The sequence below is a fragment of the Podarcis melisellensis genome, assembly GCF_964234715.1.
Source record: "Podarcis melisellensis genome assembly, chromosome: 5".
In the NCBI taxonomy this organism is placed as follows: domain Eukaryota; kingdom Metazoa; phylum Chordata; class Lepidosauria; order Squamata; family Lacertidae; genus Podarcis; species Podarcis melisellensis.
Window position 1 is genome coordinate 94,620,148 of NC_138537.1, and position 24,417 is coordinate 94,644,564.

A 24,417-nucleotide genomic window follows, 5' to 3' on the forward strand; every position below is an offset into this window, starting at 1 on the left:
AAAGGGCTGAATTTGTTTTATTGAAAGATATTTCACTGCTTCCTTCCTCAGAAGAGCAACAATAATAAATTAAATAATAACAATCAAGCCAATCCTGTTATTTCCTCTTTTTAGTCTTTAGTGAATTTCACAAAGTACATTCTTTTCTGTTTATCTCCAAGAGAAGGTTTAAAAACAACAAAGTCATAATATTTTTTTCTCTCTCGCGCAACCCCCTTGTTTTCCACGAGGAAGCCTGAGTCAGTTCTGAGTCAGTTCTTTCTGTCTTCGGGGAAATCTGGAAAGATAAAGATCAGAATAATCTTGTGAAGTCATTGTCTAGGAAAGGAGGTAGAGGTTTTAAAAAAAAACACCTTGCAAAAACCACTTTTGCTAGCCACCAGAGTGTTGTGTTTCTTATTTCCAAAATGTTGCCAGATATCAGAGTTCTCTTGTGGCATATACTAGCCTTCTTGAGTCTAGATCCCTCCACCTGCGTTATTACCACCAGGCCAGAATGGTAAGGGGGTCGTCCGGAGCAGGAATTGGGTATCTAGAACAGCAGTTCCAGAAGGGGGAACAGTGACTCATTTCATCTCAGGTCATGGGAACCTTGTGGGGTCACCAGCATACAATAGAGTGACCCACAATGAGAAGATGGCTGTTTGGGAACTGGCCACCAAAGGAAGCATTTGCTTATCAGCTCATTTCAGAGCTTCAGCTCTACTGTTTTCCCCCATGAGAAGAAGGGAAGTAGTTTAAGTAGAAAAGGCTCTCTTACAGCTACTAGGAGCATCGTTTTTGTAGCCCTTTAAACATGCCCCTTTAGCACCATCCCTTGCTATATTTGATCATGCCCCAGCTTTTAAAGAAACACATAGCTTTAACCTGAATTATGCAGTGACATTATGTGTAGTTGGAACTCCAGCCACAGAGAAAATGTTACTGTGCCTCACCCATACTACAAAGGAAAATCCAAAAAAAGGCAACATTGACTTTTGGGAACTTTCAGTTAAACTTGGGGTATTACCTTGGTATTATCACTGACCCTAATATTAGTACAGTGGGCGCTTGGGTTGCGAACGTGATCCGTGTGGGATGCATGTTCACAACCCGCAGCGGCACGTCTGTGCACGCGCAGGTTGAGATTTGGCACTTACGCGCATGTGCAAAGCGTGATCTAGCGCTTCTGTGCATGCGTGACCGCCGAAACCCAGAAGGAGCCCGTTCTGGTACTTCTGGGTTTCGGCGGGTCTGTAACCCGAAAAAACTCAACCTGAAGCATCTGTAACCTGAGGTATGACTATATTCCTTAGCTGACCATGCTGCTTGCTGCCGCCAGTACACTTTTTTTCATATAACCCACAATCCCATTTGAGGATCAGAGGTGGTGGAAGCTCCAAGCAAGAATGCCCTATCAGCATGGATTTGAGGAACCACACTTAAAGGATTTCAGAGGGATGGCAGAGGGAGGAGTATCTAGCTGACCGGGAGGTGCAACTTTCCGCCCAGAGCCTCAAGCCAACAAGAACATTTCAGCTCCTTCCTAGAAGGCCTTCTATATGGGCAGCACAATCCTGGATGCCCAAGAAAATTGAGGACTAGATGCCATAAACGAACAAATGCCTTGAATCCTTATGCATCTAAAATAGAATGTTCCACAGAGTGACAATTTGGGATTTCACTTGGTGGAACTGTGGAGGAGGGTAAGGATCCTGGTCTTCCACTCACAGTCCTCAACTTCTCCTTTGTGGGGCACAAGGATAGCCCTCCTTGCCACTCAAAAGCTTTCCACCAGGGACTCCTTTGCTTCCAGAAACCAACTTTGCTACTGTGGATGAGTAGGAACCCTCATGTTTTGCCTCAAAAACAGCTTGCAAAAAAGAGCTTGGGTTCTTCCCAGCACCCAAGAAAAATGGTAAAAACATACTCACCTGCCCTTACAAGCTCATGTGAGGGAGGATCAAGGGGGACTGCAAGCCCCTGACCCTTGCTTGCAAAGTGGAAGGGAGTCACAGGCAGCTGAAGGTTCTCTCCTGAGGGTCCAGGAAAGGTGCTGCTGGGGGTCAACACTCCACCCTTTGAGGGAGGTATGGGGTCACCCAAAGGGGGTGGCTTTGGCCCCAACAGCAGTTTACCTTGCTACCTTCTAGTTTTCCTTTCACTGGCTACTTCACCTCCCATTTCCACAAGATGGATTTTTATTTCACTCTTGGGACAACAGTGAAGAAGAGGTTGTGAGCATCATCAAGACCTCCTTGAGGTGTGCTCTGTGCATCTCAGTTCTGTTCCCAACTCAAAAAACAAGTTCTAAAACATTTCCTATCCACCCTCCTCTTCTCCGACTACAGCCTAATTCTGAGTGGCTCCACTGCCATTTTGCTCTTTAAATAAACCAACCAAACACCAGGAGATACAACCACAGCTCTCACACCATCACACCTAGTGTGGTGCATTCATTTTAATTCTTTATTCCAGGCTACCTCACGATGACCACATGACTAGGACTCACCAGAAATATTGTCTTCCTCTTTGGGGATTTTGTCCATATCAGAGTCCTCCTCAAGTAGCGCCATGTGTTGTGTCTGTGACTGGTGATCCAGGTTTGAATTGAGATCTGCCATTTGCTCAGTAGGGAGCAAGAGAGCAGCATATCCTGGCACTTCTGCTTTGGGCAGCTGCAGCAGACAAGGACTGGGAGGCCCACTCTGGTTCTGAAGGTGCTGTGCCTGTTCAGCTGAATAACATCCCCCTCCTGAGCCGGAAAACTGCATTTGTGAGGAAAGTTGATTGGAAAATGGAACTCCTTGCATACACAATTCATTCCAGGGCACAGTCTGAAATGCAGGGATATAGCCTGGGTGAAGGCAGAAGCGAAAAAAGGAGAAGAGAAAGGCAGAGGGGGGAGAAAAGAAAGAATTCCTTTATGCTGTTTCAGCCACTGTGGGATTTTTAAGTGATTTTACCACGAGCAACAGGGAGGCGGGTGGTGCTGTGGGTTAAACCACAGAGCCTAGGGCTTGCCGATCAGAAGGTTGGCAGTTAGAATCCTCATGACGGGGTGAGCTCCCATTTCTTGGTCCCAGCTCCTGCCCACCTAGCAGTTCGAAAGCACGTCTAAGTGCAAGTAGATAAATAGGTACCGCTCTGGTGGGAAGGTAAACGGTGTTTTCGTGCGCTGCTCTGGTTTCGCCAGAAGCGGCTTAGTCATGCTGGCCACATGACCCGGAAGCTGTACGCCGGCTCCCCAGGCCAATAAATTTAGATGAGCGCCGCAACCCCAGAGTCGGCCACGAATGGACCTAATGGTCAGGGGTCCCTTTACCTTTACCTTTACCACGAGCAACAGTTTAAGTTATGCTAATCCTTTGAATAAAAATTTGGGTGTGCTAGAAGAAGGCTTGCACCACTGCTGCAGTTTGCCACAGAAATACCCTTTTTTAAAAGTTCCACATTTAAAATATATATCCACAAAGGATGACTGGATAAATAAACTAATTGAATTTATAGAATTGGCAGGATTAACTGCAGTAATAAGGTACCAATCAAACCAGAAAATAAAAATACAATGGAAATGGTCTGAAGATTATATGTCCAGGCACTGCTCAAAAACTAAGATGTTGATATGTTTGGATTAATGTTGGCAAAGCTGGTTAAAAACAAAATAAAATAAACAGTGTTAAAAGAGTTAAGAAATATAAATTTAGATAAAAATGGCAATGTGAAATATTATATTATAATATATAGGAGTGTGAGGGACGGTGGAGGGAAGTCACAAGGATATTTTAATGTCTGTAATTTAGGGTGGTAGGGTAATATGAATTTTGTTTCGTGTCTATGTGTTTGTTTGTGAATAAAATTTTCTAATAATAAAATAAAATAAAAAGTTCCTCGTTTTAAAAGCCTTTTGTAACTGCTGTGGGAAATGTTGGCAGTGGTGCAGCCACCTCACCCAGAATGCCCGGTGCTGGCGAGGCCCCTTCTGAGCCTTAGGACCTTCCGACAGTGTTCATGGCATCCAATGGCATCTCTCCCTTAATAAGTAATCAACCATGTTGGGTGGAATTCCATTTGAGGTACTCACCCGAGTTCCCGGCTGGTGGCTGTATTAGGAGCTGTCCTCCTGCGTGGTTCTGCAGGTACCCTTGAGAAGCTTCTGTTGTTCCATAGGTTACAAGTCCCCCATTGCTAGGCATGGGGAGAAAAGCTGTGGTGGATTTACCAGGCATAGCTGGTGTGAGGCCGACACTGGAAAATGCAGTGCCAGCAATGTGAACTGGGCCATGGTGCAACTGGGACACCTGGTGCTGAGGATACTGGCTGAACTGGTAAACTCCAGGCTGGCTATTTGGGTGGTAATATGGGGTCTCTAGGTTAGCAGTAGGTTCCAGCTGTTCAGGGTAACTGCAATGCACAGGAGTTTCGACGCTGGAGGAAAGAAGCAGTTCACAAGTCATTGTTAAGAATTATAACCCACTCCACAAGATACGAGGACAAATAACCGGGGTTTGTTTGTGGCGGGGAAGCAACATGTTCTAATATACAGTTGTACCTTGGAAGCTGAACGCCTTGGCACTCGCACGTTTTGGCTCCCGAACGCCACAATCCCAGAAGTGAGTGTTCCGGTTTGCGAACGTTCTTCGAAAGCTGAACATCTGGCACAGCTTCCGATTGGGTGTAGGAGCTTCCTACAGCCAACTAGAAGCCCCACCTTGGTTTCCAAACATTTTGGAAGTCGAATGGACTTCCGGAACGGATTCTGTTCAGCTTCCAAGGTACGACTGTATCGAAAATGCAAATACTCACAAAGCATCCATTTTAGAAACGTTTGGGGGGGAGGCGAACCCCCTCACACGCCCAAATACAAATATTTTACATTGCCTCCAAATGAAGTTCAAGATACAGTGGTACCTCGGCTTATGAACTCAATCCGTTCCGGAAGTCCGTTCTTAAACTGAAACCATTCTTAAACCGAGGCACGCTTTCCCTAATGAGGCCTCCCGCTACCGGTGCCCTTCCACCATTCAGATTCCATTCTTAGACCTAGGTAAAGTTTACAAACCGGGACAATACTTCCAGTTTTGCGGAGTTCATAAACCGAATCGTTCGTCCGGAAAAATAATCTCTCAAAGGACCTGTTGATGGCATTGTACCATTGTACTGTTGAGAGTGTATTGTCTGTGTGTGTGGTTTGGGAGCTGCACAGTCAGGGGAAAAACAATGCTGTCCAGGGTTGTAAAAACTGCGGAGAGAATAATTGGGTGCACTATTCCCACCTTGGATCAAATCTATGCTTCCAGGTGTCATAAGAAATCTGCAGAGATAGCGCAGGATAGTACGCACCCCGGAAATGATCTCTTTCAGTTCTGCCTTCTGGAAGAAGGTACAGGGTTATAAAAACTAGGACTAGCCGCCTGAGAAACAGTTTCTATCCAAATGCGATTTTGGTTTTAAATGCAGTGTAAGGTAGTCTCTATGGGAGTATATTGTATTTAATTATGGGGTATCAGAGTTTTTAGGGGGCTAACCAGACTAGGATAGCTGGGATATCAGGATTGTTGGTTTTTGAATGTAGACATTTTCAATTTCGTTGTTCTGGATGGGACAATGACAATAAAGATTATCGTATCATATCTTAAACTGAAGTACCACTGTATGGCAAAGCCCAAGTGAAGCGGAGTTCCAAAGCTGAAAAACAGCCATTGAGAACGCTCACATGCATGCCTTTGTTTGAATTTTGTCTGCCATGAAACAAGGGGCCACTTAGGGGTTTGACTAGAACACCCTTGGGGTCCCTTCCAACTTCACAGGTGTGCTATAGCACACAAAGACCGTGCCACACTTGACTGCAGAACACATGCAAATTTTGCAGCGCATGCCTGGTGGATCTGCAGCTTATTAAACCTTGCTCCCTTAGAACCATTCCAAACTAAGTTCTATCACTGTCTGCTAGGGATCCCTTCTTGTGTGTCTAACATAGCAGTCCGCCTGGAGGTCAGGCAAATCCCTGTTACAGCTTGGATATGTATTCTGAAGATCCATTATCGGTTAAAACTTATCTTTTTCCCTGTTGGGTTGGCACCCTTAACCCTACTGGATTCCTACCAATCCAAATGGAAAAGTACACTGCATGAAAAGCTAAGAGGCGTGGGGTTTCCCCCACAGGTCCTGATAGCTGTAGGTTATGAGAAAGCTAGAGCAATAATCCGCCGACGAATTTGGGATGTGGAACTGCAATGCCACGTGAGCGTGATGAATAAACACCCAGCAATAAAAGATAATGGGAGAGGATTTACCCCAGCAAATTAGTTGTCAAAATTACAAATACCTAAATAATGACAGTCATATACCCTCGCTAGATTCAACGTGCTGCCATCTGCCTTATTGCAGGGCAGATTCGAGGGTAAACCATACGCCGAATGAGTCTGCCCCTGCAGCTTGATGGAGGTAAAAACTGTCTCTCATGCCTTGTTACACTGCTGTTTCTACGGGGATATACGCTCAGCATTTATTACCCCTGCTATGCAAAAATCTCCAAATGAATCCGAACTTCAATGTTTAAAATCCCTGGTAGAGGACAAGGATCCTGAGATCACGTTAAGGGTAGCCAAATTCTGTGTGATTGCCATAAAACCTAGGGAACAACCTGTGCTATCATAATGATTAAGGCCTTAAATGATAATTTTAGGTTATATGTTAGTGACTAAGTTTTAATTTATATATTTTTTAAACTGTTGCTATATCTGTATTGTCCCTGTTATACCTAATTGCAAATTCAAATGTATCCCTATCGCATTTTATGACTTCCTTGATATTGTATGTGGGCTGGAACTGGTCTGTGACCAAAATAATAAATTCAGATACAATTGCCTGGTGGGTGGGGGTAAAAAAGTCCTGCAAAGTTAATCTGCTCATAGATGATGCACTCACCGCGGATGGTAAATATGGAATGCAAATACAGTGGTACCTCGGGTTAAGTACTTAATTCGTCCTGGAGGTCTGTTCTTAACCTGAAGCACCACTTTAGCTAATGGGGCCTCCTGCTGCTGCCGCACTGCCGGAGCACAATTTCTGTTCGCATCCTGAAGCAAAGTTCTTAACCCGAGGTACTATTTCTGGGTTAGCGGAGTCTGTAACCTGAAGCGTATGTAACCTGAAGCGTATGTAACCTGAGGTACCACTGTAAAGACAACCAATTTTGTGGGACAGGAAGAAAGCCAACAGCTATGGGAATACAACTTAGCCTTTTTATCTTGGGTGGCAAATTAATCTAGATGAACTCTGAGGCGAGGTGCCTTCACCTCGCTCCCACCAGGCGCACTTCTCCTACCTTTGGTTCTGGATGCTGTAGGCAAAGACCTCACTGCTGCTACTTTCCTGGCTAGATGGACTGTATTCACTGCTGGGGGTATCCAGCATCAGTGGAACAATGTGATTGTTTGGGTTAAACACCATGCTGAATGGGAGGCTGGCTCTACGAATGGGTGGAGGACTGGGAACGGCAGGAAAGATTTCTTTCTTGAAGGAACTGAACATGCCCTGGGAGATGTCTTTCGTCTGGACGGAGTCATATGTGGTTGTTCTGCCAGCAGCAGAGTCGGCTGTAAAGAAAAAAGGAAGAACACGTTATATAAGAGAGGTTGACAGCAGGGCTGAGGGCCCGAAGTGGAAAGCAAACAGAAGATTCAGGGGTGAAAGAGTGCAAGGAAAGAGAGTCAAAAGATGATGGAATCCAGAAATAGGGTTTGCAGGTATGACACAATGCTCTTGCCTGCTTCCTAGGACAGTTGTTCTCAAGTTCACATTACATTTTCCAGGTTGCACCCAAGCTCTTTTAAAGCCTACTCCTCAATGTATGGATGTGAAAAACAGGTCTTTTTGAGCATGTGTATCATGCAGGAATGACACACTTGTATCATGGTCTCTTCCATTCACCCAGTGCTTTTCCAGCTGCACTGGCTCCTGGTGGAGTACAGGGTCAGAGTTAAGGTGCTGGTTTTGACCTTTAAAGCCCTTCACAGCATAGGACCCTTGTACCTATGGGACCGCCTCTCCCAGTATGCCCCACAGAGGACCTTAAGGTCCATATATAGCAACACCCTAGAAGTCCCGGGCCCTAAGGATTAGATTAGCCTCAACCAGAGCCAGGGCCTTTTCAACACTGGCCCTGGCCTGGTGGAACGCTCTGTCTCATGAGACCAGGGCCCTGCGGGATCTGATTTCTTTCCGCAGGGCCTGTAAGACAGATTTGTTCCACCTGGCCTTTGGCTTAGAATCAGTTTGATTCCCTCCCCCTCTTACTTTTTCCTTTCTCCTCCTGTGAAAAGGCTGCATCCTAATCTTTTAAATTGTATTTTAATCAACTTGTTTTTATTATTGGTTGTTAGCCGCCCTGAGCCCGGTCTTGGCTGGGGAGGGCGGGGTATAAATAAAATATTATTATTATTATTATTACATCATCTGGGAGCCACTGTTGAATTCAGCTCCCCGTGGTGTGAACCCTCAGCAACAAATCTACATTTGCCTCTGCATAATGTGTGATGTGACCCTCGGGCATCGTACTGAGAACAAGCATCCTGGCTTGTTTCGCCTTCAGTTTAAGAACCACCTTTCCAGTTTGTTAATTGCATATGCTGATGCACAGCCTAGGGGATCGTGTCAAAACAAGTCAAAGGGAACATGAGTCACATCACACCCTTCTCCAGAAGAGCAAACGGGATTGTGGGAGAGTCCAGATTCCTCTCGAATTGCTTGCGTGGTTCCGCAATTACATCTGTCTGACGTCAGTAACACTTCACCTGTCCTAGGTTTCCCCGATACTGCGTGCGAGTTTCATCACGACAGGAAAGGGGAACAATGAGCCTGACAGAGACAGGGCATGGAGTTGACACCTATGGGGATCCAGTTATCTTTCCTTCAATAGGTGCCATCCTGACAGCACCAACAAAAACACAAAACTTCTGTGTCAGCCGTCTACAACACCACAGTCCAGGTGCTCCCCAACAATGATGAGGTGTAAATTACTGCATAGCTATTCAAGGGCTCCCTCCTAAACCACCAGCTCTTATTGGTTTGGGTGTCAATACTGTCTACATGGAAGTGAATGAGAAAACGGAAAAACTAAGAACATAAGGTAGCTCCTATAATAGTTCCTATTGTACTGACAGACACATAAACCACCTTTTCTCTTAAAAGAGCAGAGAGGGGAAAGAACCAATATTTTTACTATTACAATAATAGGCAAACTACTTACTTTTCTTAATATCAAAATTACTATTTCAGCTTTTGGGAACCATTTCAGCTCCTACTGTGAGACTCTTTAATAGCCTTACAATTGATTAAAATGAGAGTCATTCAGTGGAATACAACATAATAACTTGTCCATATTGCAATTCCAAGACACCATATTTTTAGGATGATGGCATGTATAAAAAGAGTCCCATCGCTCAAAACCTAGGCTAGACAATATTTGGTAATCTAACAACACAGTTAGAAGTTTCTAGATTAACTATGCAATTGATCACTTTGTCCATCAGTGCACCGCTACCCAGATAATAAACTAAGAAAAACCTTTCTGTCGTTGCCACACTGAAACCAACAAACCAGAAATTATCTGACTGTATCTTTTCCACATGTGTGTGATGAGTGATGTGGCCTTGAAGTAACACCCTGCTTGGTCCTGAATGGGGTAACTGTGCCCCTGAAGGACCAGGTGTGCAGCCTGGGAGTCATTTTGGACTCACAGCTGTCCATGGAGGTGCAGGTCAATTCTGTGTCCAGGGCGGCTGTCTACCAGCTCCATCTGGTACGCAGGATGAGACCCTACCTGCCCACAGACTGTCTTACCAGAGTGGTGCATGCTCTGGTTATCTCTCGCTTCGACTACTGCAATGCGCTCTATGTAGGGTTACCTTTGAAGGTGACCCGGAAGCTACAACTAATCCAGAATGCAGCAGCTAGATTGGTGACTGGGAGTGGCCACCAAGACCATATAACACTGGTCTTGAAAGACCTACACTGGCTCCCAATACGTTTCCGAGCACAATTCAAAGTGTTGGTGCTGACTTTTAAATCCCTATACAGCCTCGGCCCAGTATACCTGAAGGAGCGTCTCAACCCCCATCACTGAGGTCCATCTCCAAGGGCCTTCTGCTGGTTCCTTCACTGCGAGAAGTGAGGTTACAGGGAACCAGGCAGAGGGCCTTCTCTGTGGTGGCGCCCGCCCTGTGGAACGCCCTCCCATCAGATGTCAAGGAAATAAACAACTGACTTTTAGAAGACATCTGAAGGCAGCCCTGTTTAGGGACGTTTTTAATGTTTGATGTTTTATTGTGCTTTTAATATTCTGTTGGGAGCCACCCAGAGTGGGTGGGGAAACCCAGCTAAATGGATGCAGTATTATTATTATTATTATTATTATTATTATTATTATTATTATTATTATTATTATTATTTTCTGCACACTGCAGATGATGCTCAGCCTCAATCACCATGCTAGTCTGGGGCAGTGTTTTCCAGTCACTATTCTGGTGAACTCTCTCTGCTGACCTGTTCTTGTCTATTCTGCGTTCCATATTTTTCTAAGTAGGAACTTAAGCGCATGCATGTGCTTATCTCCTCTACCCTCCCAATATATTTTCCTCCTGTGTCATGTCTTTTCATATTCGAAGTCTGGGGACCCGGTCTTTCTTTCTTTTCTGAAATAATCTGTATGGCAACACTTGAAGCCTTTTTTTGGCTCAAGAGTAAAATAGCAAATATTTAAATATTTGAAGCAATCCAAACTAAGATCAACTGTGAGCCACTTTATGGAGCAAACAATCTCCCAACCTACAACTTCTCTGAATTTAACCTCAGCTCATTCACAAATAACCCAGAGATGCATTTTAAATAAAAGGACACATTCTACTCATGTAAAAACATGCTGATTCCCGGATCATCTGTGGGCTGGATTAAGAAGGTGATTGGCCCACATCTGGCCCTTGGGCCTTAGGTTGCCTACCCTGCCTTAAGCCAATGGCCATGGGGTGGGAACAGTGTCCCACAGCAGTACCTTCTGAAGATACTCATCCCGCTACTGGAGTCACTGAAAATCTGTCTTGTAAGCCCAACCTACGCAACGGATCCAGAAGAATAATGTGGTCAAAAACCCTCTAGGAAGTCCAGAGTAGCATTCCCCCTTCCCTGATGTAAATCAACTACCAGGAAAGAAAAGCTGTTGCTTTCTCAAAATTATTTGGAACGGTTGCAAATAATCAGTACCATCCAAGACCACATGACCTGGAGAAGTTGCTACCTGTCCAACACTTGTTTTTCCCAGATCGCTAGGAAAGCCTCATCCTTAAAAGCCTGTGTAAGATCACCATCTTCTGGTTGTTACTGACACTGCAACTAAGAGTTCTGAGACTTGCTTCACAAAAGGCGTTTCCTCCCAGCCCTGCTTGCTACCCGAAGACAAGGAGCAGAGGAGCTTCTCTCTGCCCCAGCTGCTGAACTGGGAATTGGCAGGGACCAGTTTGAAGGAAGGAGCTGCTAAGTTATCCGTACTCTGGGACAGATTTGCACAACTTGTGATCTATCGAGCCCAATGCAGTTCACCAGCCTGAAAGGTGGCTAGCCTAGGGACTAAGAGAAAAGGAAACAATCCCTAGGGAAAATTTATCAAACAAAACTGCAAGGGGGGTGATGTCACTGCGCCAAAGGACATTCTACGGAACCACACTATTAGCTAGCACTATACTGAACAGAGGGACGCAGGTGGCGCTGTGGTCTAAACCACAGAGCCTAGGGGTTGCCGATCAGAAGGTCGGCAGTTCGAATCCCCGCAACGGGGTGAGCTCCCGTTGCTTGGTTCCAGCTCCTGCCAACCCAGCAGTTTGAAAGCACGTCAAAGTGCAAGTAGATAAATAGGTACCGCTCCATTGGGAAGGTAAACGGCGTTTCCGTGCGCTGCTCTGGTTCGCCAGAAGCAGCTTAGTCATGCTGACCACATGACCCGGAAGCTGTATGCCGGCTCCCTCGGCCAATAAAGCGAGATGAGTGCCGCAACCCCAGAGTCGGTCACGGCTGGACCTAATGGTCCCTTTACCTTTATACTGAACAGAAGCCACACTTCTCTCCCATGTGGTAGGCTGCCCTCCCAGCTCTCACCTGGACAGGTAAAGACAGCCAGTGCTTCCAAGTCCCACATACCCTCAGAGGTTTTTTGCTTTGGCTCTCTCTCTTCCCACCCCTCTCTGAACATCCCTTTCAACGCTGTCCTCAAGACACTTGGAAACCCCGAGCCAATTTGCCTCCTGAAGTGCTGCTAGTTGGCCGGCTCCTGTTTTTCAGTCAGCATCTCCCACTCCAGCTGCTGATCCTCGGCTGAGAGGATGAAGAGGAGAGCACTTTCACTCGAACCTTCAGTTTGCTCCAAGGACTCTTCACTCTTGCCAGTCATGAGCCTCAGGTAAAAAGGTAAAGGGACCCCTGACCATTAGGTCCAGTCGTGGCTGACTCTGGGGTTGCGGCGTTCATCTCGCTTTACTGGCCGAGGGAGCCGGCATACAGCTTCCAGGTCATGTGGCCAGCATGACTAAGCCACTTCTAGCAAACCAGAGCAGCGCACGGAAACGCTGTTTACCTTCCCGCTGGAGCAGTACCTATTTATCTACTTGCACTTCATGCTTTCGAACTGCTGGGTTGGCAGGAGCCGGGACCGAGCAATGGGAGCTTACCCCGTCGAGGGGATTCGAACCGCCGACCTTCTGATCGGCAAGCCCTAGGCTCTGTAGTTTAACCCACAGCGCCACCCGCGTCCCTGAGCCTCAGTTAAGTTCCCCCTAAAAATGCTTTACATGAAGGGGGGCAGTGAAAGCCTCTTTCCTTTAGGACTCTGGAGGGAGCAGCTACCTGGCATTTGACTACCCAGGGACAGTCGAGTTGGAAGGGATCACGAGGGTCATTTAGTCCAACCCCCTACAATGCAGGAATCTTCTTGCGCAACGTGGGGCTCATAGCCACAACCCGGAGATTATCTACTGAGCTATCTCCAAAGGAATATGAAAGAAATCCAGCAACTCATTTTTGCCTTCACCAGTGAAGAAAATCTCATTGAGTTGCTTTGTAGATGCAGCTGGTTAACTTTCATCTCAGAGTCAACAAGGGTTTTCGCCACCTCTCTCAAGTAGCCTTTACATTCTAAGTTTTTTACCCACTGTCTGATTGTGGAACTGGAACCAGATTGGATCCAGCTGAAACCGAAAAGTATTTTTGATTGCTCTTACACAGTGAAAGCAAATTTTACAGTCCTGGCTGCAAGATTTGAAAAATCACGGGAAGCATTCTGGAATCAGTCTTTGTCTCAGTGAGGCACAGTGGAATATGCCACAAGCAAGGAATCACGGGAGGTTTTAACCTGGTGGGGTTAACCCACCCAACCACAGGACCTGTTGGGAAACAAAGTCCAACAACTCAAGAAGGGTCGCCAGTTTCCCTATATTAAATGAAAGCCATGCTTTCTTTCCAGTGAGCAGAGTTGCATAACAGATCAAACACAAAGACTAGATATTTCCTTTCTAAAAGCATTACATTTGTGGAAAGTAGATGGGGGGAAACAGAGTCACAGGTAGTTGCCCTGGTGTGCTCCAACATCAGTCTTTCTGTTATGTACTGAAGTTCTCACCCTGGGCCAGCAGGGGGATACTGTAGATAGTTATGCAAATGAAGGATCGAAAGTGACGTTCAGTGATTGGATAGTTTGTATGGAAATGAAGGATTGAAAGTGACATTCAGTGATTGGCTAGTTACAGAAAATGGTTACTGTTGCATTCTAGTGGAGCTCTATATAAGCAGGCTGGCTGAGCTCCTCAGTTCAGTTCTGTTCCACCTTACAAATAAAGAGCTGCTTTGGAAGAATCACGGTGTGGTCTGATATGTTTGCCCACAACTTAACACTTTCTCTGCTGTATTCCAAGGAATGAAAGATGCGAAGAATCCTCCGTTTACAAGCTGTCTTACGGCCTTTTTCAAAAATGCCAAAGCTGTTTTGTGTGCGCACCTTAAAATGTGAACAGAACAATCTTGTGTTTATCCCATGAAGATAAAGGCTGAACCGTGTGAGAAATAGACCTTCCACTGAGAGAGGAAGTAAAGTAGGGAAACAGGAAGTGAGGCAAGGGCCAACCTTTCCCAAGTCACCAGTGCCACAAGCTGAACAGATCTCACCTGAGGAGGTGGCCAGTGGCACGGCCGATCCACTGAGCATGTTAGAATAGTTGGCATCAGGTGTGGCATCCATCATGAGTGCAGCAGGCTGATCGTGCACCATGTCAGATACGGGGGGTGCAGGCAGCAGAGTTATACTGAAAGCAAAGTTTAACACCATGATCAGGAGGAAGAAGAGGAGTTTGGATTTGATATCCTGCTTTATCACTACCCAAAGGAGTCTCAAAGTGGCTAGTATTCTCCTTTCCCTTCCTGCCCCACAACAAACACTCTGTGAGGTGAGTGGGGCTGAGAGACTTCAGAGAAGTGTGACTGGCCCAAGGTCACCCAGCAGCTGCATGTGGAGGAGCGGAGACGCGAACCCAGTTCACCAGATTACAAGTCCACTGCTCTTAACCACTGCACCACACTGGAGGAATGGGCAGAAGGCAAAATGCAAACCTTCCCCTCGATGCTGCTTCACTTTCCATTTCCTTGTCTTCAGAGGAAAAGAGATCCTGTCGCCTTCTTTACTAAGATAATGCCTTTGCAGCTTCATTACAGCACAAGAATATTCGTTTTCTCTCTTAAGCTTGGTTGGCTGATCTGTCAAATGCCCCCCCCCCCCAATTCAAATCCAAATATCACAGCCGTTGAGGCAAAATTTATCATATTTCAGGGCTGCTCTGCTGAGAGGATGTTTGGAACCAGGCAGAGGGCCTTCTCGGTAGTGGCGCCCGCCCTGTGGAACGCCCTCCCATCAGATGTCAAGGAAATAAACAACTGTTCGACTTTTAGAAGACATTTGAAGGCAGCCCTCTTTAGGGAAGTTTTTAATATTTGAAGATTTATTCTATTTTTAATCTTCTGTTGAAAGCTGCCTAGAGTGGCTGGGGAAACCCAGCCAGATGGGTGGGGTAGAAATAATAATTTATTATTATTATTATTATTATTATTATTATTATTATTATTATTATTATTCGGCACTGGGGAAGGGGGAAGAGAGGCAATAAGGAGAAGGACACAGGAAACAGGAAACATGGGAATTGATAAAAAGCTGTACAGGAATCCAAAACCACACCCCCATAATACTGGCAGGAGTTGGGGGCAATAAATTTGGGAGGGGGGAGGCAGTATAAAAGCAAGGATTGTTGTATTCCATAAGAGTTGCTTTAAGAAAGCTTATTTTAATTTCACACAATTTCCAGAGAGAAAAATCACTTAGCGTAACTCATAAGGCAGTTCTATTTTGAAGGGGGGTGCATCATAAATTTGGAAAGGAACTGATGGGGAAAAGCATTTTTTATCAACTTCCTCTCATCACACATTTTGTCTGTTGTTTAAACACCTATACCTTTTAGTTAAATCTTCTGTAACTCACAAAAACCTGTATTTTAAAACATATTTGCAATTAAAAAAACCCAAATACTCTTTAGAAACTGAATTATATTTGTGTACCTAGAATGTAGACTTCTGGCTACAGACACTTTGTATTCCAGCACCATTAACAGAAAATATGAAATTAAGAAAAAGGCTGTGAGAGAAAACAAACGCCCGTCATTCATATAAGCTTCATCCTGGAGACTGGCATGTATTTTTGCCAAACTGCTAAAAGTGATCTGAGAGATTCCTCCTAGATCATAGTGTGATGTCACTCATGTCAATTTTGCTCCCAAAGAAACAGGCTCTGCAAGTTTCTGTAGTTCCTAAACCTTGGAAAACCCACATGACATAAGAAGATTTTGGGATGTAAGGAAACAGAGCAGCTATGCTGCCATTTGTATCACTTTCTGTTCTCTTTAAAAAAACTACCATCCATCTTCAACCTGAGTTGTGGAGGCTTCTCACCCTTGTGAATTTTGTTGACAGCCTATTGACAAAGCCAATGTTGCGACTGAACATTTCTTGCTGCTTTTCACCGTCAATTTTTCTGTTTTCCTCCACTTGGCTCTGCGATTCTGGAACCAGATCTAATAAAAGGGGAGAGGAATCTTCAGTGAAACAAAACAAACTCCACATTTCCAACTTCTTTGTAAACCATATGAACACCAAATTCACCATAAAATGAGAGGTCTTGTGGCAAGTTCACCAGATCACGGAACCCCCTTTCACAACACAGAGAAATCAAAAGGCACCGCAAAAATATCCACCACCAACCGTCCCATTTTAAAAGCCAAGCAAGGACTGAAGTTGCAATCTTGAACAAGAGCTGCCTGACGCTTTTCAAAGTGTTGGTGTTGACCTTTAAAGCCCTAAACGGCCTCAGCCCAGTACACCTGAAGGAGCGTCTCCACCCCATCATTCTGCCCGGACACTGAGGTCCAGCTCTGAGGGCCTTCCGGCGGTTCCCTCATTGCGAGAAGCAAAGCTACAGGGAACCAGGCAGAGGGCCTTCTCGGTAGTGGCGCCCGCCCTGTGTAACACCCTCCCATCAGATGTCAAAGAGATAAACAACTACCTGACATTCAGAAGACATCTTAAGGCAGCCCTGTTCAGGGAAGTTTTTAATGTTTGACATATTAGTGTATTTTTGGTCTTTGTGGAAGCCGCCCAGAGTGGCTGGGGAAACCCAGCCAGATGGGCAGGGTACAAATAATAAATTATTATTATTATTATTATTATTATTATTATTATTATTATTATCCCTCCTTCCTCAAGCAACATGCCCCACTCTCCTGGTAAGAAGCAGCTGGAGAAGGGCAAATTGAATTGCCAGAGGTTGCTCAGTCCTTTCCCCCACTCCTACTGGTCCACCCTAGACTGCAACTGGCTTTGGCATTTTATAAAAAGCTGCCATCAAATATATGGCAGAGGGGTGGCGGTATATGTGATGGAGCATCAATTGCGATTTGGATGTTGGCCCAAGCTGAATGAAACACAGTTGTGATCCAGCTGCTATTCACCCCCTGCTACAGAAAGGCCAACAGCAGGGGTAGGCAAACTAAGGCCCGGGGGCCGGATCCGGCCCAATCGCCTTCTCAATCCGGTCCAGGAATCAGCGTGTGTTTACATGAGTAGAATGTGTCCTTTTATTTAAAATGCACCTCTGGGTTATTTGCGGGGCCTGCCTGGTGTTTTTACATGAGTAGAATGTGTGCTTTTATTCAATAATGCACCTCTGGGTTATTTGTGGGGCATAGGAATTTGTTCACCCCCCCAAAAAAAATATAGTCCGGCCCCACACATGGTCTGAGGGACGGTGGACCAGGGTTGCTGACCCCTGGCCAACAGGGGTGGAGGGAGGAATTGTAAATGCAATCGCAACAGCAGAATAATTCTTTCCCAGTGGGCTATTTTTACTATCAACTCCCCCCCCCCCATGTTTGTTGTTCAGCAGGGAAGACTCGCCATAACACGCTGTGGGGTCACGCTGATAGCAGCAGCAATTTCGCGACGCTTCTCGCTGTCCGGATAATGGTCCTCGTGGAACGTTCTCTCCAGCTCCTCTAGCTGTTCTGGGAAGGAGGGTATCATTAAATGAAGCAAGAAGAAGAAAAAAGAGCAATGCGAAAGGGAGAAGAGGATAAGTTCAGAGTGGGGAGGAATAGTAGAAAACCCTTAAGATATTTGTATCAATACTCCTATCCTTCAAAATCAAAATACATCAAAATGTTGCAGCACACCCATGGTCTCTAACAGGAGGGCTTCTGTTCAGGGCTAGAGCCAGTCTTCCTATATAATGCTAAAGGGCTGAGGCTGGGGCTAACTATGAGCTCTGAGCCTAATCACCGTATTGCTATATAGCTATGGAAATGACATTACAGGAGGAGTTTTTAAAATCTCATACCCAGCGCACATTTCACTTCAACATCCCCTGGATGTCAACCACAGATAACGGGCTACATTCAATGCTGGTCATACTCAGAGTAAGCCCATTACAATTAATAACAATTGCTAATTTAGATTCATTAATTTCAGTGAGTCTACTCTGAGTAAACCATAGTAGGATACCAACCATCATTATAAGATCTACATAACCTGCTTGACTGGCAGTTCCTTGCTGCTCACAGGAAACACAGCAGAGAAATTTTAGTACAGTGGTACCTCAGGTTAAGTACTTAATTCGTTCCGGAGGTCCGTTCTTAACCTGAAACTGTTCTTAACCTGAAGCACCACTTTAGCTAATGGGGCCTCCCACTGCTGCTGTGCCGCTGCAGCACGATTTCTGTTCTCATCCTGAAGCAAAGTTCTTCACCCGAGGTAATATTTCTGGGTTAGTGGAGTCTGTAACCTGAAGCGTATGTAACCTGAGGTACCACTGTATAGCTATGAATGGGCAGAAGCGTGCCACCCTGCAAGCATACCAACCTATTTAGGCAATTAAATTTATCTACAATTAAATTTATCTACAATTTTCTTATCGTTGTTCCCTCAACATTTCAAAGGTTCTGGAAGCTTTCATGTCTGGGTTTTTTAAATGAATTTTCTTTTAACTCGTCAACTACTATATTTCTGTATACCAAGCAGGTATGTGGAGATCTCTAACTGATTTTTGAGTGGCCCAGTTTCAGTTCCAAACTGATGGGCTCTCGGCAACCTGAAAGGAAGGAATATTCTGGAATTAAGAAATCTGAAGGAGGAGCTGTAATGGAATTGCAGAACGGCACTGCAAGGAGTTAAGAGATGTTGTAACAGCGTATTTTTCGCTCTATAGGACACAGCGGACCATAGGAGGGGGAGAACAGAAAAAAAAAATTTCTTGTTCTCCCCCTCTAAAACAAGGTGCGTTCAAGGTGCATTCACCCAAAGCCTCCAGAGCGGAGCAGGAATCCCCGCTGCACTCTGGAGGCTTCAGGCGGCTACCTTGGAAGCCTGGAGAGCGAAAGGAGTCAGTGCGCACTGATCCCTCTTGCTATGGAGGCTCCAGTGAAGGCAACCCAAAGCCTCTGGAGTGTGGCGGGTGTTCCCTCTGGGCTCCGGAGGCTTCAGGTTCCTTTTGACCTGCTTTTTGGGGCTGGCGGGGGGAAGCTCTGCTTTCCCCCACCGCTAGCCCCAAAGACCAGGTCGGGGAGCAGCGCAAAGGCAGCGAGCCACCTTCCCGCTGCCCCCCGAGCTTGTGTGGCTGGCAGTGGGGGGAAGCACTGCATCTTATGACAGGGCTATCTTATGACAGGGCAGCAGCTGGCCAGGGAGCCAATTTCTTATCTATTGTTTAGTCCTGGGCAGCTGTTAGCTGGGCTTCAAGCTCAGTGACCTGTCCAAGGAGCTCTGGTGTCTGGCCGTGGGGGCCATGAGAATGTTTACGAGAGAAAGATATAAAAGTGGCTTGGAAACTCTCCTCCACCAACCTCAGTAAAGACAGAGACCGGTGAAGGTGCTACTGAACGTACTAGCCATCGTGCTGTACTGAGCAGGGCTAAGCATTGCTTACTCTGCCTGTAGTTGAGCTATAACAAACACTTGGTACGATTCACTTTTTGGTTGGGTCATTGCATTCAGACCCAGCGAAAAAAGAAGCTGCTGCTGTGGGTAACACAGGAGCCTTGAGGGACTTCAAATGGGTCTGGTGGTTTAGAAGGCAACCTTTACCAACTCATAATACTTCCCTGCTCCCCAGCATAGTGTGCGAGTAAGTACAGTAACTGTAACAGGATCCATCAGCAGTTAACTCTAAGAACACTGTAGCACTGAGGGCTGAGAAGGGACAAGTGCATGAAGACGGATGAATCAGCTCTTAATTGATTACCAGCACTGTAGAACGTGCGTGTCTTCTTCTGGGCAGGTGGAGCAGGCTCCACTGGAGCTTTTGGTGGTTCTTTCTTCTCATTGGCTCCCTCCTGCTTGCCCTTGGCTGTCTGGGATGAAGAGGCTCTGGAGGACTGCTGACCCACACAGCTGGCTGCAGCGCATCTGGCCGATCTGCGCATAGCATTGCCCAGGTTTTCGCTCACACCCTGACTCTGTTGCTCCAAAGCAGCCGAAGATGCTTTCAGAGAACCAGCAGTGAAAACAGCATCGCTTCTTCTTTTCACATTCCCCTTTTCTGAAACTTTAAGGCAGGATACTTCTGCTGGGATTTGTGGCTTTGGCTGATTAATGAATTCTTGGTTCAGTTTGGCTTCCGGAATAGGGGGATCAGGGTTTATATTGCTGGCATAGTTTGGCAGGTGCCTGTATATAGTGACAAAATTGAGCTGGTGACTATCCAAAGCTGACGACTGTGGAGCCGAGGACCCTGCGCCTTGTCCTATGTAACAGTCCCCTGCCTGCTCTTGCTTTGCAACATCATTCTCCCTTTCTTTCGCCAGGATCTGCCCCGTCTTTTCTTCCATAATGACGGTGTGGAGAACGGACACCACACTACTTCTGGCTCCAACCTCACTCTCAAGGTTCCCATTTTCGTCTGTGCACAACAGCGGCTCTCTAAGTCCCTTCCCCTCTTGACTCGCAAACTCCTCCATGCACACTGCAAAGCAAATGAACTGAAATGGTTATTCAAGAAAGCGAGGTACAAAAGTAAGACAGGTCCCTGCTCAAGAAGTTTACAGTCCAAGTTTTAACTGTGGAAAGACAGCAATGCAAGACATAAAGTGAAGGGTAAAAATAATGCAGGCTGAATGGGAGCAGAAATGGCTGTTTCACTTGGGAATGAAGGGTTAAACCAACAGCTTCCCAGGGGAAAATATGAACTAATGCATTTCCAATGTGCAAAAGTCAAAACAGCTTCCCGTGACATAAAAAGCCATGTCCTGGTTTTGTGTAATTTGTTCTAATATACATCACAAGTAGCTTACACATTCTCCATCTATTATTATGACCTGTGGAGACCTCTGTCCTTATTTCTTAAGTGTTTAGTACTGAAAAAGCAGCTTTCTTACAAAAGATGTACAACCTTCATGAAAAGACATGTCATGGGACACCTTCCTGTTCAGCCCCTGCCCCACTTCTCTTCCGCCTTTATCAGTATTGAGGTTTGTTTCCTTTCTGCTTTAATTTTGCAAATGGTCACCTTTTTCACAACCTCTTAATGACCTCTTAATAACTGTCACAACCTCATAATGACTGTCTTAGAAATCTATTAAACCTAGATGGCTTAGAACCAACCAACCAACCACAAGACAAGTCCACGGAGGAATGCTCTGTCAACGGCTATCCATCACGATAACTAAATGGAACCTCAATGTATGCCTCCAAGCACCAGATACTTGGGTCAAACAAATGATGGCCATCATTTTCATGTACTGCTTGTATCTGGGTTACCACAGCTGGAAACAGAACACTGACCTTTGGTTTGAACTTGCAAGGCAAGTCATTTAATACACCCTGCATACACCCAGTTTTTCCTCTTGAAGAGCTCATAAAAGTAGGGAGGGAGTATTCTATAGCGCACCGTACCTTAGATTAATTGACAGCATATGAGCCTCTATTTCCCAAGGGCTTACATCTGATTCCCAGGTAGCATTCAAGGCCAGATCTGCTTATCTGAAACCCGCATTGTGTATTTTCAGGCCATTTTGGGGACCGATTAAGCTAATGCTATACTTCTTAACATGGGGGAAAGGGAAGACCTATCCCTCAACTTTATGATGCCACAACTCAGACCATCCATGAAGGTGCAGTTGACACTTTAAACTGCCTCTGGTGTTGGACTCAGCATGCGCAGGCACCACCACATGCCAGGACCATGACAATGGATAAAAGATTTGTTCCTGTAAATTGGTGGCACATACATAAGGCCAATTCATCACAGGGCCACATGCCACATGCACAACATGTTAAGGATTCAGTGTCACCATGAGCATCAGTCTGGAATTTGGGGCCAAACTAGGCTTGATAGGCAGCCATGTACATGCACATCTTTCTGTTCACATATAAAACAGGAAAGGGGTCCTAGAATCTACTGCCTAGATGAAAAAGCGTAAACAGGGGTGGGGGGAGTGAAAACCACCCCTCCCTCACTTTTCCTTTGAGCAGCCTTCTCCCAACCCAGTTGTGATACCGGAAATGAACAAAGTGCAGGTCAAGATTGGCTTCTCTTCCCTTGCACTCCTTTTCATGCAAACAGCCTTCCAAGTCCCTGCTATGCGAAGGAAGTGGTGTGGAAGAGATGTGGGTGGATGGCCCTGACATTGAGTTTGGCCTTTATTCTCACCCCACTTAACAGGACTGAGGTGGTTTCAAGTCATTCTGATGTTTTCACATGTGAAGGTAAAGGTACTGCTGCCCATACGGGCCAGTCGTGTCCGACTCTGGGGTTGTGCGCCCATCTCACTTAAGAGGCCGTGGGCCAGTGCTGTCCGGAGACACTTCCGGGTCACGTGGCCAGCGTGACGAAGCTGCTCTGGCGAGCCAGAGCTGCACACGGAAACACCGTTTACCTTCCCGCTATAAAGCGGTACCTATTTATCTACTTGCACTTAGGGGTGCTTTCAAACTGCTAGGTGGGCAGGAGCTGGGACCGAAAGACGGGAGCTCACCCCGCCGTGGGTATTCGAACTGCCAACCATGCGATCGGCAAGCCCTAGGCACTGAGGTTTTACCCACAGCGCCACCCACGTCCCTATGTGAAACAGTTCACATGTGAAACAGAAAATAAAAATTAAGTGCTGCCTGTTGAGTGAGGACGCTCTTTTTCCCTCTCTTTTAAGGGTGCGCCACCAGCCAACCAATGTAAGAGAAGTGGGGAACACTGAATAGGCAGGGCATCTTTATTTTCTTTCATTTTCAGCCCAGGTACCAAAAGAACATGAATTAGAACCACCCCACCCCTTATTTTTCCTGATCCCACAAGCCTTAGATCCATAAACCTAGCTTTTGTGCTGTGCCTAAGACCTAGCAAAATAAAACTATAGGTTGCATTCACCCAAGTCTTACTCAGAGGAGACATACTGAAATTAATAACCAAGTGAGGCCCATTGATTTCAGTAGGTCTACTCCAGGTAAAACTGAATGGGATACCGCCCTCTGGGGCTTCTGCCCCTTACCACTAAACCCCATCCAGCAAGGCACCAGACTTTTCATTACAGTAATTTCCAAAGCTCTGCAAGCCAGTTTCCGCGTAGGTTTACTCAGAATCAAGATCCACTGCGTTCAGTGAGATTTACTCCCATGCAAGTTTTAATACAGAAACCAGCGATAGAAACAAAATCCCGCGGCAGCTGAAGGGCACCCAGTGAATGAACCGCCTTGCCGGAGCTACCTAAGGGGGGAACTGTTTGTTTCGCTCCTTTGCAAAGCTAGGAACCTTGCCTGCCAACTTGAAAGAGACAAGAAATGGAACGTCCTTCCAAGACGCCGGAGTCTGGAGCTACAACGCGCAAAGTAGAGCTTGCTCCAGAATTGGGCTTTCGGGAGGCTGCCTTGGGGTGGGAGAGAGGTGGTTTACCACGTCCTTAACTAGAGCGTGTCTAAGAAGGACTTGGAGCAGGTCCCCCTTTGTGCAGAGGGGGTCCCCAAACGCAGCAACGGGCGGGGACAGGTGCGCTCCGGCGCTCCCCTCGGGGCTAATGTTAACGCGGGCATAATTGGGCCATTACATTCTTCTATTGGCAATTAAAGATGGCAAATAAGAGCCAAGTGCGCGGGAGCTTCTAGCGCGCCTGCGAGCCCTGTCCTCCCCAGGGAAGCCCGAGGCATTCGGCGGGAGAAGGTCCCGGAGGGCCGCTGCCCTTGCCCACCCCGGATTCCATGGCCCCCCACTTTACCCGCGTCCTGGGGCGGCGGAGCGGCCGCCGCTGCCTCCAGCTGGGCGCGCACTTCCATCTTCCGCCTCGGGCGCGGCCGCCGCCGCCGCTGCAGCGCAGGGAGCTTTGTAAACCGCCGCGCGCGCCGACGCCAGGCAAGCTCATCAAGGGCACCTGCGCGGCAGGAGGACGCTGGCGGGTCACCCCGAGGCTCCAGAATCTGTGCCGGATTTACCTATAGCTATACAGGGCACCTCTCTCTTGGGGGCCCCCAAAAAACTAAAGGTAAAAAAAACCCCTGGATGTACATTTCCAAAATAGAAGATAAATAACAAATAAAATAAAACCTACATACAGCAACAGTGTTTTGTGTTGTGTAGGCACCTATGGTGTGAGTAATGTGTGAGTTATTAGACTGCTCCCTAAAATATCACTGGTTTGCTCATTTCTATATACAGTGGACACTCGGGTTGTGAACGTGATCCATGCAGGTTGCACATTCGCAACCTGCAGCTGTGCGTCTGCACATACACGGGTTGCGACTCGGTGCTTCTGCACATGCACGACTGCCGAAATCCGGAAGTAACCCGTTCCGGTATTTCCGGGTTTCGGAGGTCTGTAACCTGAA

General features: G+C 46.4%; 1 protein-coding gene across 1 annotated transcript; it reads right to left on the minus strand.

Moving 5' to 3' along the window:
* NOBOX (NOBOX oogenesis homeobox) lies at window positions 1-23,868 on the minus strand (the record flags this gene model as incomplete). Its single annotated transcript, XM_081912533.1, has 9 exons — window positions 1-277; window positions 2,492-2,836; window positions 4,064-4,407; window positions 7,310-7,580; window positions 14,188-14,324; window positions 16,015-16,136; window positions 17,515-17,621; window positions 19,853-20,572; window positions 23,811-23,868. The coding sequence occupies 9 exons, from the start codon at window positions 23,866-23,868 to the stop codon at window positions 252-254; spliced, it is 2,130 nt and encodes a 709-aa protein (XP_081768659.1). The 3' UTR covers window positions 1-251.
* Window positions 23,869-24,417: the final 549 nt, after the last annotated feature.